This window comes from Podarcis filfolensis (assembly GCF_964270895.1).
Source record: "Podarcis filfolensis genome assembly, chromosome: 2".
Lineage (NCBI taxonomy): Eukaryota > Metazoa > Chordata > Lepidosauria > Squamata > Lacertidae > Podarcis > Podarcis filfolensis.
In genome coordinates, this window is record NC_139605.1 from 20,232,563 (window position 1) to 20,251,954 (window position 19,392).

The window sequence follows — 19,392 nt, forward strand, 5'->3', positions numbered from 1 at the left end:
TTCACTGCGCAGCGATCCCTCTAGCTGTTCTGGCTTCTGAGATTCAGAATTTTTTTTTCTTGTTTTCCTCCTCCAAAAGCTAGGTGTGTCTTGTGGTCTGGTGCGTCTTATAGAGCGAAAAATACGGTACCATGCACCTCCCGTTAAGCAGCAGCATCTCACCTACCTACCAAAAGGTCAGATAGGCACCTCTGCTCCCGCAACAACACCTGCTACCAGTAGCAGGGAAAGGGGTTGGCCCTTAGAGGTGGGACTTTTACTGGAGATAATGCTGGTGGTCAACAAAAGAGGTTCAAAGACTCTCTCAAGGCAAATCTTTAAAAATGTAGTATAAACACCGACAACTGGGAAAAACTGTCCTGTGAGCGCACCAATTGGAGAACAGCCTCTACCAAATGCGTCATGGGCTTTGAAGACACTCAAACTCAGGACGAAAGGGAGAAACGCGCTAAGAGGAAGGCACGGTTGGCAAACCCTCACCGTGATCAACTCCCACCCGGAAACCTATGTCCCCACTGTGGAAGGACGTGTAGATCCAGAACTGGCCTCCACAGTCACTTACGGACTCACTTTTAAAACTGTATTTATGGAATACAATTTTACTCGGCTACAAGTGATCGCGAAAGCAGAAGAACAGAATAATATCTGGGATAGGCAGCTTTAGTCATCTGCTTGTTGTTGGACTTCAAATCCCATCAGCCCCAGACAACATGGCTAATGCTCAGGGATGATGGGAGTTGAAGTCCAACAACATCTTGAGGGCCACAGGCTCTCTGTCTCTGGCATAAAGCATTGGTATATACTATTGCTGCACCCTGGTTAAAGGTATTTATTTGATCATGTTCTTGCTTACAAATGAATGAATCTGCATAATTTGCATTAAGTTTTGCATTATCAAAAAGTCAGTACAAATTTCAGTGTCTGAAGTGTGAGAGAATTTACTGTTTGACAAGTGAAAGGATTGGAGAAGGAACAAGAATGTATATTTCACTTACTGATGGTGATGATGCAAAAAATGTTAGTAGCCCAGTATGGGGGGAAACAAGGGGGAGTACCAAAAGTAAGGCAACAAAGGTAAGGCAACAAATGGGAAACAAAATGTTGAACTTCAGTTAAATCTGCAAAAGTGATTTATTGGATAAAATACAGAGAAAAGGGAGGAAAGGGAGTTGGAACAAATTATTTCAAGAATATTACATTTAAAAACCCTGTTTGGTTTGTGATTAATTGGATTGAATTGCTGGAGAATCAGGGAATAATAAGAGTATTTGAGATGTGTTAGAGAAGAAAGAATAGTTAATAATTTAGGAAGCAAAGAGACCTTGAATAATGTAAGATATGTACGGTGTTATTGTACTTCTGTACATTGTTATTTGTATGTATTTATAGAATTATGCGCAGAAAAACAAATGAAAGGCACCAATCATTGTTAGAAAGCAAGGCCATCTTTATTTATTTATTTTTTCAATCCCTTTTTTGCAGTAGCACACAATTGTATATACAATTGCACCCTTAGTGCTCTCTTACCAGGGGTGCCAACTTGTATAAAATGGGAGGGGGGGCAGGTAAGCTCTGCTCTGCATAATCAATCACAAGATGCGGCACACACATACCATTTAAATAGCAATGTCCATCAACTAGGGGTGGGTGCACCCCCTCAAATATTTTATTGGGGGCTGGTGAAGGGACCTCAGCTTCTCGGAGTTGGCTCCTATGCTCTCTACCAGTTTAACTGATGAAAGGCTGTTGTTGTTATCCATCTGTCTTGGGAGACAATGGGAGAGTGTGCCTTAGGGGGTAAAGTTGAGCTGTTATAGAGTTACAGGGCCTGCTGTGGCTGTAGAGGCCGATATGGGAGAGACATGTTTTATTGCAGGTGGGGCAGATGTATCTGTGTGGAATCCAGGGGAGCAACCTGAGATTGGTGGGTGGGGGACTGAGGCTACAGTAGTCTAGGAGCTAAAGCTCTGCACCAAAACATCTCCTTCCCTCCTGACCAGATCTGTTGCGCGTCACCAACCTGCGGGTGAACTTCACAAAGTTGCACACTCTGGGCGACAACCTACTCGACTTTCGGCATCAGGTGCTGCAGAAATACTACTACGCCGTGTACGAGATGGTGCTGCGTGGGAGCTGCTTCTGCTATGGGCACGCCTCCGAGTGTGCCCCCCTGGCTGGAGCGCCAAGCAGAGTAGAAGGCATGGTAAGGACCTTATCAGTGTTGGGGGAGACTGAGGCTGGGAGTTCAGGTTGCAGCCCTATAGCCAGGAAGACAGGACAAGGGGAGGTACACCTAGTGGTCAGAGCTCCCATGCTGGGCTTGGCTTTTTGATTAGGAGTATGTGGACGCGGGTGGCGCTGTGGGTCAAACCACAGAGCCTAGGACTTGCCGATCAGAAGGTCAGCGGTTCGAATCCCCGCGACGGGATGAGCTCCCGTTGCTTGGTCCCTGCTCCTGCCCACCTAGCAGTTCGAAAGCACCTCAAAGTACAAGTAGATAAATAGGTACCGCTCCAGCGGGAAGGTAAGCAGCGTTTCCGTGCGCTGCTCTGGTTCACCAGAAGCGGCTTAGTCATGCTGGCCACATGACCCGGAAGCTGTACGCCGGCTCCCTCGGCCAATAAAGCGAGATGAGCGCCACAACCCCAGAGTCGGCCACGACTGGAGCTAATGGTCAGGGATCCCTTTACCTTTATGTGGACCCCACTGTGTGGGGAGTTTGCGATACAGTTCTCCAACCAAGTAATTTATATACCGTATTTTTCGCACCATAGGACGCTCCGTCCCATAGGACGCACCTAGTTTTTTTGGGGGGAAATAAAGGAAAAAATATTTCCCTTTATTTCCCCCCCAAAAGCAGGTCAGGGAAACCGAACCAGGTCGAGGAACAGCGGGATGGTGGCGCTGCCCCTCCCTGCTGTCCCCCGAGCTTGTGGGGCTGGCTGATGTCTGCCTGGCGCGCGGGGCGCTCTGCTTCAGCGGGCCCCACCCGCCAGGCAGCAGGCTGCTATCCGCAGCTTGGGGAGCCTTGCGGGGAACTCCTGCAGGGCTCCCCACGCTGCAGATGTCTGCCTGGCGCGAGGGGCGCTCTGCTTCAGGGCGCCCCTCGTGCCGGGCGGCAGGCTGCTATCCGCAGCTTGGGGAGCCTTGCGGGGAACTCCTGCAGGGCTCCCCACGCTGCAGATGTCTGCCTGGCGCGAGGGGCGCTCTGCTTCAGGGCGCCCCACCCGCCAGGCAGCAGGCTGCTATCCGCAGCTTGGGGAGCCTTGCGGGGAACTCCTGCAGGGCTCCCCACGCTGCAGATGTCTGCCTGGCGCGAGGGGCGCTCTGCTTCAGGGCGCCCCACCCGCCGGGCGGCAGGCTGCTATCCGCAGCTTGGGGAGCCTTGCGGGGAACTCCTGCAGGGCTCCCCACGCTGCAGATGTCTGCCTGGCGCGAGGGGCGCTCTGCTTCAGGGCGCCCCACCCGCCGGGCGGCAGGCTGCTATCCGCAGCTTGGGGAGCCTTGCGGGGAACTCCTGCAGGGCTCCCCACGCTGCAGATGTCTGCCTGGCGCGAGGGGCGCTCTGCTTCAGGGCGCCCCTCGCGCCCGGCGGCAGGCTATCCGCAGCTTGGGGAGCCTTGCGGGGAACTCCTGCAGGGCTCCCCACGCTGCAGATGTCTGCCTGGCGCGAGGGGCGCTCTGCTTCAGGGCGCCCCTCGCGCCGGGCGGCAGGCTGCTATCCGCAGCGTGGGGAGCCCTGTGGGGAACTCCTGCAGGGCTCCGCATGCTGCACATGTCTGCCTGGCGGGAGGGGCGCTCTGCTTCAGGGCGCCCCACCCGCCGGGCGGCAGGCTGCTATCCGCAGCTTGGGGAGCCCTGCGGGGAACTCCTGCAAGGCTCCCCACGCTGCGGATGTGTTCCCGAAGCGCCGGGCGCTCTGCTTTCAGGGCGCCCAACGCTCCGGGAAGCAGGCTACCATCCGCAGAGTAGACACGGCTAGCGGAGCGCTGCGCTAATCCGGAAGCTTGGGGCGTGCGGAGCTCAGCGCGCCACAAGCTTCTGGGTGCCGGCAAGGTCTCCGCTAGACGGCTAGCGGAGACCTTGCCGGCACCCAGAAGCTTGGGGCGCGCTGAGCTCCGCACGCCCCAAGCTTCCGGATTAATGCAGCACTCCGCTAGCCGTGGGAGAGCTGGGTCTCCCATGGCTAGCGGATAGCTTCCTGAAGCCTGGAGAGCGAGAGGGGTCGGTGCGCACCGACCCCTCTCGCTCTCCAGGCTTCAGTGAAAGCCTGCATTCGCTCCATAGGACGCACACACATTTTCCCTTGCTTTTTAGGAGGGAAAAAGTGCGTCCTATGGTGCGAAAAATACGGTAATAATGCAGTTCTGAGGGGAAAGTATGCCTTTAAAAACGAACACGTTAGTGAAAATAACATGTAAAAATAATAACAACATGCTTCGTAGTGGGAGAAATCGCTTGCAAAAATTTGCACATTGGGTGAAATGCACACTAAAAATGAATTTTCATGAGGGCTTCTTCCTGTTAAAAAACAACCCAATAACAACAAACGGATGTGGAAATGTAGAGGTTAGAATCTAAGGTTAGACGTATTTTAATTTATTAATTTTATCTTGTTATACCTGTTTTGCTGTATGATGTATTGAATATGGGCCTATGGCCGTAATAAACTAAACTAACTAACTAACTAATCTAAGGTTAGAAAAAACTGAAATTGACAGATTCATCTATCCCTACCTGGCAGGTAGTAGAGAGGCTACAGGTCAGGGGTCCCTTTACCTTTACCTTTACCCCGCCCATCTGGCCAAGTTTCCCCAGCCACTCTGGGCAGCTTCCAACAAAGATTAAAAATACATTAAAATGTCACACATTAAAAACTTCCCTGAACTTCAGATGTCTTCTAAATGTCAGGTAGTTGTTTTATCTCTTTGACATCTGATGGGAGGGCGTTCCACAAGGCGGGCGCCACTACCGAGAAGGCCCTCTGCCTGGTTCCCTGTAGCTTTGCTTCTCGCAATGAGGGAACCGCCAGAAGGCCCTCAGCGCTGGACCTCAGTGTCCGGGCAGAACGATGGGGGTGGAGACGCTCCTTCAGGTATACTGGGCCGAGGCCGTTTAGGGCTTTAAAGGTCAACACTAACACTTGCCTGGGTGCAACCCTCGCTCTTAAAACAAATCAAGCTGCTTGTATTCTTCAAGGGTTATTAGAACCTGTTGCAGGATTGTGTTCACATAGCTTCTGACTATATGGCCATCAGCCACGCTTTGACGTCTTGGGCTCCGGGTCACTTGGGGCCTACTCAGCAGCACCCAGGCACAAGAGGTCCTTCTTATAAATATCTCCATGCTGAGCGGCACTCTGCTTTCATTCCCCTGGGCTGTGCCAAGGCTCTGGATGCCCTTCTCACCAGTCTCCTCTGCCCCAGATCCACGGACGATGCGTGTGCAAGCACCACACCAAGGGCCTCAACTGCGAGCTCTGCAAGGACTTCTTCCAGGAGTTGCCATGGAGACCAGCTGAGGCCCACAACCCACACGCCTGCAAAGGTGAGGGTGTTTTTGCACGTGCCAGAAGGTGTGGGGAATTGGGTGGTGAAGCAGTGGGAGTCAATGCAAGGAGATCTTTCCCTGGAGAGGGGGGCTGGCATGTTTGGGAATGGCAGCATCCCCTGGCTTTGGGCAGATAGGTAGCAGAGGATTGGTAGCGCTGGAAAAGCTAATCAACTATGGGAGGGCTATGAAACAGTCACGATTCCATTTATTTACAAGTGGAAGAAATTCTCAGAAGTGTATGTGGAGGCCTGGACAGGCTACCGAACAAGAGTCTCCCGTTTCTAAGGCTTCTGTATGCAGGCATTGGTGGTTCCTTAGTCTGGCCTAACATTTTTAAGAAACAATGTTGTGCAGGCTCTTACAGAAGAACTTAAGAAGAGTTCTGCTGGGTCAGTCCTATGGCCCGTGTAGTCCCGCATGCTGTTCTCACAGTGGCCAACCAGGAAGCCTGCAGCAGCAGCAGCAGCCACAAATAGCAAACACATGGGGCAGGTGAGAGCCTCCGCAATAGCTGCATTGGTGGCCTAGCCCACGGGTTTATGATCCTGTTACATGGATGCAATTCAGGTCACAGGAAAAGAGGAGCGAGCGGAATAAGCAGGAGTTTGCGGCACCCTTTAACTCTGCCCCTGGCTTCTCCACAGAGTGCAATTGCAACGAGCACTCCCACAAGTGCCACTTTGACATGGCCGTGTACCTGGCCACGGGCAACACCAGCGGCGGGGTCTGCGACGAGTGCGAACACAACACCATGGGCCGCCACTGCCAGCTCTGCAAGCCCTTCTACTACCGCAACCCTCTGGCTGACATCCGTGCCAGCACGGCGTGTATCCGTGAGTGTCCTTCTGTCGTCCCAGTCGCTGTCTTTTTTATTATGAGGATGATGAATCGTGATGTGAATCGCCTCGAGCAGGGTTTACTGTGAGGAGACAGCATACAGATAAACGGTGGCTGTGATCCCCTGATCTATTTGCGGTATTGATTTTTATTGCTTCACACCATTTTTTAGTGGTGTGAGATTCTGGGCATTCCAGGCGCTCACCCAGGGTTCGTGTTTCCTTTGCAACAAGGCATCTTGGAGACTGTGCTGTCTTTATGATAAATGGCTTATTTACACATATACACAACCTGAGCCCTGCGACGGAAGGGTTGACCATGTTAACGTCCCAAGGCGGTCTTGCTTCTCCCTTAGGCACAGCCTTGGATCCCAGCAGAAACCAGGCATGGCTCTATGCCGGCTGTTTTGCCATAATAAAAATTGATTGAGAGGCCTGGCTCTATCTCTAGCTTGCTGCTTTACTTCTAGGTCACATCATTCAATTCTCCACTCTGGCCTTTTGCCTTTATAAGTAATAGACAGTTGAGAGAGGAAGGCCCATCCATTTGACCTCTGGCACAGAGCTACTTTTTTTGTTCCATTAACAAAGTGGGCCATTACCAGTCTGGCCTGGCTATTCCAACAATTGAATCTGTGCTGGATCCAGGAATTAGAAGCGGGGCTCAGGCATACAGCCTAATCCCCCCCCAAGCCCCCCACTTATAACAGTACATAATTGAGAAGATTGGCAGACTTTTGCCTGTCAAATTTCAGCGGCACCCTCTCTCTCTTGAAGAAATATTTTCACAATGGAAGAAACCTATGCATGAAACAAGTAACAAAAGGAACACATCATATTATGAAATACTTCACAACTAACAGACTGTGCTCAACCTCCTGGCATAAAAAAAGAATGAAAAAAGCAAAGGCAAAAGTTTTTAAAGTCATGTATTGGTTTAGTCATGCTGGCCACATGACCCGGAAAACTGTCTGTGGACAAACGCCGGCTCCCTCAGCCTGAAAGCGAGATGAGCAACCCCATAGTTGCCTTTGACTGGACTTAACTGTCCAGGGGTCTTTTACCTTTACCTTTACCTTTACCTCTTCTTGTTTCTCTTTAATGAAACTTGTGTGATTGGAAGGGAACATAAAGGCAGAGTCCCTTTTAACGTACGTTGTAAAGGGGACCCGAACAGTATCCAATTTCTTTTGTCCCACAGCATGTGACTGCGACCCAGTGGGGTCCTTGGACGGTGGCGTTTGTGACAGTCATACAGATGCGATGCTGGGCATGATCGCTGGGCAGTGCCGCTGCAAAGAGAACGTCAAAGGCGTGCGTTGCGACAACTGCAAAGAGGCCTTTTACGGACTGAGCCGCAATGACCCTCTTGGGTGCCAGCGTTAGTATCGGTGACTTTCTGGGGTCACCAGACTTTGTGGGGGCAGGTGTGGAATCAAGTCATGCTAGCATGGATACATGGTGTGTGTGTGGGGGGGTAGGGCTTGATATCTGGGTTGTTCCAGAGGCAGCGGCCGGTGCAAAATGCGGCAGCTAGGTTGCTTGTGGTAGCATATAACCCCTTGCTAGCGGGATTTGCCCTGGCAGCAATCTGGGGATAGGCCAAGTTCAAGGTGTTGTCATTAATGTATAAGGCCCTATGCAGCTCAGAACCAGACTACTTGAAACACCCCCTTACACACCCAGTATATTTGTGTGTTCTGTGGGAGGGTGTCTCCTGCCACTGGTGGAGGAAGAGGAGTGCGGGGGGAGCACCCCGGCCCCCGACAGCGAGATCCCAGTGGGGTGCCATCGCAGCTGCCCCCCTCCCGCGCTGGGCGCCACGCCCCCAGGACACGTGCCATGCCCCTTGACATGCGCCAACCACGCCCCCGCCTGCTCTCCGCCCCCCGGTGCTGGAGCATGAAGCTCCGCCACTGTCTTCTGCAAGTTCCAAAGGTCTCAGAAGACTACCTCACAGTAACTTGGAGCAGGGGTTTTAGGGGGTCTGCCCCTGATCTGTGGAACAACATTTCTCACGAGATACAACAGGGGCCCACTCTCTGCGCTTTCCAGAAATAAATGCAGATATTTTTTGTTCCAGCCACATAGATGGGGTTTTGCCATGAGAGTCTATTCATATTAAAAAGGGATGTGGGTGGCGCTGTGGTCTAAACCACTGAGCCTCTTGGGCTTGCTGATCAGAAGGTCGGCGATTCAAAACTGTGCGATGGGGTGAGCTCTGCCCCAGCTCCTGCCAACCTAGCAGCTCGGAAGCACGCCAGTGCAAGTAGATAAATAGGTACCGCTGTGGTGGGAAGGTAAACGGCATTTCCATGCGCTCTGGTTTCCATCACAGTGTCCCGTTGCGCCAGAAGTGGTTTAGTCATGCTGGCCACATGACCCGGGAAGCTGTCTGTGGACAAACGCCGGTACCCTCAGCCTGAAAGTGAAATGAGCGCTTTAACCCCATAGTTGCCTTTGACTGGATTTAACCATCCAGGGGTCCTTTACCTTTTACCTTTATTCGTTATGTTATCATTTTCTTTTAAATGCATTGGCTGTTTTAAAAATAATTTATTGCACATTGCCTTGAAATGATTGCATAGAGGACGATGGATAAATTATTATTTTTATGAGCAGCAGTAGTAACACTTCTACCACAATTTGGATTTTTTTCTGTTCGGCTTCAGGCACCAACATGTCTGGAATCTGAATGGCACTTCCATTTCATTGCTTCATACAGTTTTCAGCCTTTCCCAAGTCCCCTACTTCTTGCTCTCCTATAACCAGTGTTTCACGAGTTCTAGCCATCTGTCCCGCAGCCAAGACAATGGAATTAAAAATTCTAAATTATTCAAAAAGTTGTTCCTTTTGGCTCAGAGCAATACAACCTGTGCATTCAGGAGACATGCCTAATTTGATTTAATGTATTTTACTTGCAGAATCTGGGTGTTTGCAGTTGCGGGGGGGTGGGGAGTGGGAGGGGGAAGGGTGGAGCAACGGGTGGGGTAGAATTCTGCCTCGAATTCTGGAGCCCTGCTGAGTTGCGCCAGGAGATCAAGATGGTTCAGCCTTGTGCCTGGCATAGCTGGATGAAAACCCATTGAAAGTGCTAGTTATTGTGTTCTCAGCCTGCAGATGTGACCCTCGTGGAATTATCCCAGGTAGCCTACCCTGCGACCACATCAGCGGCGATTGCTACTGCAAGCGATTTGTCGCCGGGCGATACTGCAACCAATGTTTGGTGAGTGGGTGTCGCGGAACCGTTGAAAGGCGTGATGCGGATACTCCAGGCCTGAATATGCTTTAGTTGAACTGGTGGTCTTTTTCCTCCACAGCCTGAATACTGGGGTTTGAGCAATGATATGGCTGGCTGCCGGAGCTGCGCTTGTGATTTTGGAGGCGCCTACAGCAACAGGTTGGAATGGAAGGGGCATGGGCTGGGCTGGGGAAGGGGAGGGGAGGGAGGGAATGGCGCTCCGTGGCTGGGGAGGGGAGGGAAGAGTCCAGGGATGGCCAACTTCTATATTCTCAGGGGCCACTCAGGTGTCCAGGGGATGGAATTAGCGCTCCAATTGGAGAACAGCCTTTACCAAAGGTGTCATGAGCTTTGAAGACACTCAAACTCAGGACACGAGAGAGAAATGTGCTAAGAGGAAGGCACACTTGGCAAACCCACACCATGGTCAACTCCCGTCCAGAAACCAATATCCCCACTGTGGAAGGACATATGGATCCAGAATTGGCCTCCAGAGTCACTTACGGACTCATTGTTAAAACCGTGTTCATGGAAGACAATCTTACTCGGCTACGAGTGATCGCCAAAGAAGAAGGAAGAAGAGTGGTTAAGCTCTGTACTACATCTGACACCATCTCTCACTTCGCAGCACTGCATGGAAGCATGAAAAATAAGTAAAAAGGTTGCTTTTGCAGTGAAGGTCATGCAAGCATATTTTAAACTTCTTAACTGCACGTTGTTTTAATTGTAAGTGATTCTGTGAGGCCCCATTTGAGCAGTACATTTAAAGCAGTATCATATCACTTTAAACACTCATGGCTTCCCCACAGCTAACAACTTGAAATATACTCAGAGTCGAGAGTGGATTTCATGCTCTTTATTCAGCTCATAGTGGTGAGGAGGAATGGAAGTTTCCCCAAAGTATCTGCTTTATATACTTTATTTACACAATGGGCTACACGAGATTGGCTAATTCCGGAATTCTCCTGTAGGCCAATCAGGTTGTGGATTCACTTTCATCTGGAGCTGGATTGGGTGGCTCCTGCAGACCAATCATACTGCTGCATTGTTCTAGGACCAATCAGACTGCTGTATTCTGAATCCTATTGTTCTAGGACCAATCAGACTGCTGCATTTTGGATCCTATTCAACTCAGTACATAACACAACTCTAGTTTGTTTCGATGATGATGATGCAAGATCTTAGGTGACCTGTATTCCCCTCAGAGAGCCACAATTCCCAGAGTTCCCTCCCTGGAAGAGGGATGAATTGCGAAACCACTCTGAGAATTGTAGCTCCGCGAAAGGAAAATAGGGGGTCTCTTAAAACTTCTCAACACCCTTGATGAATTACCATTCCCTGGATCCTTTGGAGGAAGCTTTGACTTTTTAAAAAACGGCACGAGTGCTTTGAGTGTGTAGTGCAGAGTTGTGATTGTAAAAAAAAGCTGAACTTGCTATACTTGCGCATTGCTGCACATGGTGGCTTTTTTTGGGTCTAGGACAGTGGTAGGGAAACTCCATCCCGCAGGCCTAATTAGACCCACCTGGCCTCCCCATTTTGACTGCCATGTGGTTTGACCCAAAACCATACCTGAGGCCAAGCACTGGACAGGTAAACACATGGGGTCAAATGGATAAGGAAGAGTTCAGAGCACACTCTTTAAGTGCCCTCCCAATTCTTTCTTTCCAGCTGTGAGTTAAAGCGAATCAAGAGACTTTTAACTTGAGTGTGCAACCTCCCTCTCTCTTTTGCACCCCTTTTGCCGAACCTACTCCAACGGCAGGGCTCAAATATTCTGTCTGGCTTTCTCTCTCTCTCTTTCTCTCCAGGTGTTCCATGGATGATGGGCAATGCCCTTGTCGGCCCCACCTCATCGGGCGTCAGTGTGATGAAGTGCAGCCGGGGTTTTTCTGCATGCCCCTGGACTATTATATGTATGAAGCAGAGCATGCCACAGGTCTTGCACCAACCCATCAGGGCCTGCCAGTGAGTGCACTGGGACAGAGGAAGGGAAAGGGGTGCGTGAGAACCTGGGACACGGAGCGAGGGGGCCTGTGTCTGGAAAACTGCTAGTGAATGCGGGTTACTTGTCCAAAGGAAAAGGAGATGGCGCCCGCATTTCTTGTGGGTGTTGTCCAAGAGACCTTGTAGTCTCTGGGGCACGCACACCTTCGTGGGGACTGAAAAGTCCCCAGCCCAGCTTACTGGCCTAAATCAGAACCTTGCATACACTGACCCACTTGCATGTCACAAATTCATTCATGAATTCAGAATGTTTTGTATGTGGAAGCACATGAGCATGTAAGGCACAACACCACAGAGGTATCTGCAGGCAAGGAGAAAATTCATTAAAACTGTCCTGGGGGCTCAATCAGTCAATCATGGGCTGGTAGGATGGAAGGCAAGGAGGGCCAATGATAGGTGAAACCAGAGCCAATGGCAGGCAGAGGCAACCCATTCTAGTTTCGTCCCCATTCTCCTCCCTTCTGACTTATAGAAGGACAACGCTTTTAAGTAAAAAGCCAAGCAAGTGTGGACCAAATGAGACTGGTGGGGCAACTCCCCAGTTGCCCATATGGGGCAACCTCCATTGGCCAATCCATACAATATAGGGTAGTTCCATGGGCTCCCTTTTTTGCCTTGGCAGCCTCAGTGAGCCTTTCAGAGCCCCTTGGTTGCTGAATGGCTGAGGATGGAAATGGTTGTCAGGAGCAACCAATGGTGTTGGAAATAAAAAATTCCCTGGAATGAAATTCGCGGCATGTGTCACACTTAGGGAAAATTTGGAAAAGATGATGTATAGGTGGTACATCACACCGGCAAAACTAGGGAAAATGTATAAAACAGGAAATAAGATCTGCTGGAAGTGTAAAATCAAAGAAGGTAATTTTTTCCATATGTGGTGGACATGCGACGAAATGAAGAAATATTGGGAACTTATATATAATGAGTTAAAAAAAAATATTTAAATATACATTTCCCAAAAGACCAGAGGCTTTCCTACTAGGAATAATTGGGGATGAAATCAAAAAAGAAGATAAGACATTATTCCAGTATGCTACAGCTGCCGCTAGAATATTAATTGCCCAAAATTGGAAAAATCCAAACACCCCAGCAATCAGAGATTGGCAAACAAAATTATTTGAATTTGTTGAACTAGCAAAAATGACACAAAAAATCAGAAACCAAAAAAATACAAAGTTTATTAGCGACTGGAATAAATTTATGATATACATTGAAGGGAATTATAGAAACCTAAAAACTATAGCAGGTTCGATATAGATCTTACGATGTGTAAATCAATAACAATTATCAGCTGCAGGAGAAAGAAATTATTTATACTAAGAAGCCTGAAATCGGGAGGGATGGAAGTCAATAGGTGTGTAGAGGAATGATTTAAGCATTTAAAGATATAAAGATTTAAGTGTGAAGACAAAGAACTGTAACGGAAACTGATGTTATTTTTATGTTATGTTTGGATATATATTTTTTGTAACGGTTGATTTGTTTTTCCTTTTGGCTATTTAAGTGAAACTTAATAAAAAGAAATTAAAAAAAAGGAAATAAAAAATTCCCCATGCTTTGTTGTAGGGTGCCTTGCGGCCTGAGGCCCCTGTGGACTGTGTGGAATATTACAACGGGGTCCAGAACGGGCGCAAAGTGAGGCTGCGACGACAGCACAGCACGATCAGACTCTTGCAGCAGCGAGCGGCGCTCCGAAGAGCCAGGCAACTTCAGCAGAAGGTGACCGAAATAGGGTGGGAGAGAGAGGATGCTGGGGGAAACCAGGGAAGGAGGTCAAGGGTGGTTTGGACCAGAACTCCAGGCCACTCAGTAGAGGTGTTGTTGGTCCGTAAAGCTGAGCTAAGGAGCAGCCACTTGGGTCTTCTTGGTCAACTATGTTAATTCTTTGCCTTGCATTTAGCCAGAAGGTAAAAGATACACTTGAATAAACACTATGCACTTTGTCATTGCAATCTGTTAAAGGCATCCTCTGTGAGCTGTGCATGCCCGTGATTTTACACAAGTAGAATTCAGGTGCTTTGTGGTTGGTCAGGAATGTCCTGCAGCGACTTAAGTGGCGTTGTGTGGGAGGACTTCAAAAACCAGGATGATTCTGCTCACAGCTCAGGTTCCCGAAAGCACCTAGCCTACCTCTAGGAGTGTCAGATGGAGTGTCAGTTCCACGCGGGGACTAACTGAGCAGGCGGCAAGGGCTGGGGGTCGGTTTAATGACCACCTCAGGCCATATCCGGTCCGTGGGCCGTAGTTTGCTGACTCCTGACCTAATGACTGCAGTTAGCAGTCCAGGAAGTTCGCAGGACGAAAAGAAGATGGAAAAGAGAGAGAGTGGCAGCATGACTTGTCCTTTACCAGGTCTGGAAAGGTCACGCCCACCCACTAGTCCCATGCAAGGAAGGATGCTCCAGGCCAGGAGGAAGAGGAAGTTTCGACTGGCTGGACCAAACATTCCCTTGCATGTCCACTCTAGGAAAACAAGGAATGTTGTATTTGACTGCTCCCAGTGGATTCCAACCCACAGGAGGTACCAGGTTCAGTCCGTAACATCTCCTTGTAGGGTTGGGAGAGACCCCTGGCTGAAACCCTAGAGAGCCACTGCCCGTTGGCAATACACATCTAGATGGAGTAATTATCTGACTCACTGCAATGCAGCGCCCTGTGTCCCTGCAGCTTTGCTGATGTCATGTTTTCACCCGCAGCCTGATGTGGAAGTCATGCACCGTGAGCATACAGGTCACATGATTACATGGACCGGCCCCGGCTTTGCACGCGTAAGGGATGGGGCTGGTTTATCCTTCCATATCGACAACATTCCCTACCCCATGGAATATGACATCCTGTTGCGCTATGAGCCTGAGGTGCGTGGAAGGAACTGGAGTGGGTGTGGCGGGTGCTTGTTGTGGGAGGGAGGGGAGAAGTTCTGGCATTTTCCTGAATGCTTACATTATTGGATCATAAATTAATTTCTGTGAGGGGGGGGGGACTGTAGCTGGAAGAATGAGAATATTTTCATGAGGCTTATCATAATAATGCTTAATCTTTACATAATAACTAAGTTCCCAGAGCACTTCACATAAAATTAGCTAGATAGCACTGACAACAACCTTGCAAGGTAGGCCATCCCCCATATTACAGACAGACGGATGAGACTATGGGATACATTTGAAGCAGGGACTTACCAACTTATAACTCACACCCTTTCTGGAGCTGGAGAGTGGTTGAATAGCAGTGGAAAGGAGGATTTGCCTCAGTTCTTTTAATCTATGCCCATCAACTGGAGATTCGATCCATATTACACATTGTGGAAAGAGTGCGACCATTCAGATGCTGTTGGGTTCCAATCCCCATCAGCCACAGTCAGTATAGCCATGTCAGGAGTCCAGTTCCTGGCTTGATAACACAGTGAGCGTAGTTAATTAAAAAGGATGCTTTATTGTCAAAACAAACAGATAGTTCTTCATTTATATATTTTTTATATTTTTATTGGTTTTTTTAACATATCATTTCCAACAATCATATAACATAACTTCTTATCTTATACAATGCTTTAGACTTCCGTCAATACCTCTGATGATTTTTCGTTCTTTATCACTTATTCTGCATTTCTTAATTTCCCTATTACACTCAATTATCATTAGCTAATAATTTTCCTCATAGCCTTTCTTGCAGTATTTCCAATAATCCTCCTTACACAACTTCTTGCAGTCCTACTAGTGTAATCTGTTCATCACAATTACTTTTCAAATAGTTCGTATATTTACTCCAGTCTTCTAAGAATCTCTGGTCCCGCAGGTTTCGAACCCTTCCCGTTAGTTTATCTAATTCTGCATAGTCCATCAATTTCATCCGCCATTCTTCTTTCGTCGGTAATTCTTCTTGCTTCCATTTTTGTGCCAATAATATTCTTGCTGCCATCATTGCATATAAAAACAACTTACAATCCTGTCTATTAATATCATCTCCTACAATGCCAAGTAAAAATGCTTCTGGTTTCTTAATAAATGCATATTTCAACATCTTTTTCATCTCATTATATATCATTTCCCAGAAGTTTTTGACTTTTTTACATTCCCAACAAATTCTTCAGTTGGCAGTAACCCTTCCCTGGGAGATGGCTGCAAACCTTCCCTGGGAGCTGGCTCATTCATGACAAGCCAAGAGTCAGGAACATCTGGGGGATGGGGAAGTTCCCCACCTTTGGCACAGGGATGGAGGTGTCACTGGTAGGGCAAGGGATAAGAGCTGGTGGGTTTCCGGGGGGAAATTGCTCCTAAAGCAAGTGTTTCCTCTAGCCTTATAGCGAATGTCCACAGCTAGGTTTTTTTGTCGTATTACGTTTTGCAGCAAGGCTATTTCTGAGGGTGTCCACCCGGTGGGCCTGATGGGGATTGTATTCTCTGGGACGGCTGCTTTAAACCTGCTGTGTCTCCTTCTCAGTCCACAGAGGATTGGGAAGCTGTCGTCAGCGTCAGCTCGCGGGCGTTACCCATGAGCCCTCGCTGCGGCAACGTGCTGCCCTCGGAGCAGATGTATCGGGAGAGCCTGCCCCATAGTTCCAGGTAAGAATGAGAGGAGGAGGGGGGGGAGAAGCAGCCCCACTGGGCACAGTGTGGGGACGGAGCTTCCTTGACTCAAGAGAGACCCACAGCATGTCAGTGAGAAGTTTTATTGGAAATCAAGTCCTCGTGGATTATGTCCTCCTTTTAAAAAAAAAATCAATTCCAAATTGTTTACCACACTGGAGTCTGCTATTGCTGGTTTTTATTACATGTCTCGAGTCACTAATAACCACTTCAGGTTCTTGGGTTATAAAAATAATGTGTGGCTGACAGCCTAAAATGGGGTTGGCCAATTACTGTATTCTCTGCAGTCACTTTGTTCCCAGAACAGGAGCCAGGAGCCAGAAGTGTATTTTGCTTTGCAGCTTGCTTAGCCTTTTCCCTGAAAATGTAACATGAGAGGCTAGATAAAATTGCATATGCAGGTGTGTGTGTGTATCTATATATCTGTTTAGCAGGCTTATAAAGAGTTTTATCTGCAGGTGTTTGCTTTTCCTACAGGCCCGTGAACAGTGAAGATTTACTCTTCTGCACAGACACAAAACGGGACGCGGGTGGTGCTGTGGGTTAAACCACAGAGCCTAGGACTTGCCAATCAGAAAGCCAGCGGTTTGAATCCCCGCGACGGGGTGAGCTCCCGTTGCTCGGTCCCTGCTCCTGCCAAGCTAGCAGTTCGAAAGCACATCCAAGTGCAAGTAGATAAATAGGTAGTGCTCCGGCGGGAAGGTAAACGGCGTTTCCGTGTGCTGCTCTGGTTTGCCAAAAGTGGCTTAGTCATGCTGACCACATGACCTGGAAGCTGTACGCCGGCTCCCTCGGCCAATAAAGCGAGAAGAGCGCCGCAACCCCAGAGTCGGTCACGACTGGACCTAATGGTCAGGGGTCCCTTTACAGACACAAAACACACACAAAAATTACAAAACACTAGCACTAGTGCAAGTACACTTGTAGTTTCTACGTTACAGCTGTAAGAAATAAATCATACTTATTGTTTCAACATCCTGATCGTTTCAGGCAGCGCTTTGGCACAACTGACAGAGCACGTGGTTTTTCTGTTATCTGAGTATTTGCTGATGGATTGACTGAGTCTTTACCATAATTAACTGGAGAGCTCATGGGTTTGTGGTTAGGAAATAGCTGGTATTTTGGTTTGGCTATGGGCCCTCTACACGTACTGGTGGCTTTTGGTACTACAAGATGCAACAGAAACAGCACAATTAACTATTCCGTTCTCTGATCTCATTCCAAGGTTCTTATGCTGGAGTTTCCTTTTTGGAGGCTGCTATTGTCTGTCTATTTGTATTACATTATTATAACTAATAACCAGTTTCATTCACGCAAGTACATAGCATGTTGTATTTTGGGGATCTAACCGTTTTATGTAGGATTTCCTATCCTCTGGCTTTTCGGTGTTTTTCGTTTTGTTTATTTTTTTTGCCATGTTATTATTTCTTTTAACTTTGCCGCTCTTTGTTTTGTATTATCTGTAGAGAAGTAGTACAGTGGTACCTCATTTCTATTGTTAACGCATTTCTGAACTTATTATTGCCTTTAACCATTCCTCTCCCTTTCTCCTACTTTCTTTTTTACAATATTTCTTAATTTTTTACAGAGACTCTTCAAAACCAACAAGCGTTGTCTGTGCATCACATATGCTTTTCAGATAATCTGTAAATTTCCCCCAGTCTTCGATAAACTTTTGGTCTTTCTGGTATCGAATCTTCCCAGTCAGTTTATCCAATTCCGCATATTCAGTCAGTTTCATTCTCCATTCTTCCACTGTTGGAATTTCTTCCTGCTTCCATCTTTGCGCCAGAAGTATTCTTGCAGCTGTTACAGCGTATTGGAAAAGTTTACAATCTTTTCTATTAATTTCATTACCTACCAATCCTAGTAAGAAGGCTTCTGGTTTTCTAACAAATGTATATCTCAACATCTTTTTCAATTCCTTATACAGTGGTGCCTCGCAAGACGAAATTAATTCATTCCGCGAGTTGTGTCGTCTAGCGATTTTTTCGTCTTGCGGAGCGCGGATTCGCTGGGTATTAACGGCTTTAAGAAAAAGGAAGCAAACTCGCAAGACGTTTTCATCTTGCGAAGCAAGCCCATAGGGAAAATCGTCTTGCGAAGCAACGCAAAAAACAAAAAACCCTTTCGTCTTGCGCGTTTTTCGTCTTGCGAGGCATTCGTCTTGCGAGGTACCACTGTATATCATTTCCCAGAAGCCTTTCACCTTTTTGCACTCCCACCACATATGATAGAAAGCTCCTTCTTTTTCTTTACATTTCCAACACTTATTACATGTTTTATACATTTTAGCTAATTTAACTGGCGTTATGTACCATCTATATACCATTTTCATTACATTTTCCTTCAACGCGGTACACGCCGTGAATTTTAACTTTTCATTCCATAATTTCGTCCAATCATCATATTGTATATTATAACCAAAATCTCTGGCCCAATGTATCATTACTGATTTCACCTCTTCATCTTTTGTATGCCATTCCAACAACATTCTATACATTTTAGAAAATTTTTATACTCATTATTCAATACCTCTATTTGAAATTTTGATTCTTTTCCTTCATATCCACACATTTTGCAATCTTTTTTAAACATTTCACTAATCTGGTAGTAGTGCAACCAATCATAAACAAATTCTTTCACCTCTTCATAAGTCTTCATTTTCCATCCCCCCCCCCCTTTCTTACTATCAATTCTCCAGACATTCAGAAGACATCTTAAGGCAGCCGTGTTCAGGGAAGTTTTTAATGTGTGACATTTTAGTGTATTTTTGGTTTCTGTGGAAGCCGCCCAGAGTGGCTGGGGAAACCCAGCCAGATGGGCAGGGTACAAATAATAAATTATTATTATTATTATTATTATTATTATTATTATTATTATTGAGGAAGGCTGGGATAAGACGTTAACAAATAGGCAAACAAATTATGACAAGAGACGAACTTCTTATCTGACAGGCCTGTGCAATTTCAGAAGCTCAGAACCTGTTTCTTTCCAAGGCTGCCACATTTGTATTCTAGCAGCCCTATTGGGGGAGGGGGGGGAGCAAGAAAACAAAAAACCCTCAGCCCCCAAATCTGAAAGGCTACTCCTCATCCAGCCCTTTTCAAGATCCCCTTTCATCTTCTTTGAAATTCGTTCTCCCTCTTCGTTAATGGTTCGGAACATTTCCTGG

At 47.7% G+C, this 19,392-nt stretch overlaps 1 protein-coding gene across 5 annotated transcripts in view; it reads left to right on the forward strand.

Annotated features, from left to right (window-relative positions):
• LOC310756402 (laminin subunit beta-1-like) overlaps positions 1 to 19,392 on the forward strand; it is a 73,964-nt gene that overhangs the window by 22,937 nt on the left and 31,635 nt on the right. For 4 of the 5 annotated variants that reach the window (XM_083600291.1, XM_083600289.1, XM_083600292.1 and 1 more), the window contains 10 exons: positions 2,001 to 2,203; positions 5,427 to 5,547; positions 6,198 to 6,386; positions 7,591 to 7,770; positions 9,503 to 9,615; positions 9,710 to 9,789; positions 11,442 to 11,598; positions 13,204 to 13,356; positions 14,334 to 14,492; positions 16,072 to 16,193. In XM_083600291.1, the coding sequence (XP_083456417.1) occupies positions 2,001 to 2,203; positions 5,427 to 5,547; positions 6,198 to 6,386; positions 7,591 to 7,770; positions 9,503 to 9,615; positions 9,710 to 9,789; positions 11,442 to 11,598; positions 13,204 to 13,356; positions 14,334 to 14,492; positions 16,072 to 16,193 (1,477 nt within the window). Of the gene's footprint in view, positions 1 to 2,000; positions 2,204 to 5,388; positions 5,548 to 6,197; positions 6,387 to 7,590; positions 7,771 to 9,502; positions 9,616 to 9,709; positions 9,790 to 11,441; positions 11,599 to 13,203; positions 13,357 to 14,333; positions 14,493 to 16,071; positions 16,194 to 19,392 lie in introns of all 5 variants that reach the window. The other variant, XM_083600293.1, reaches the window with a different exon arrangement.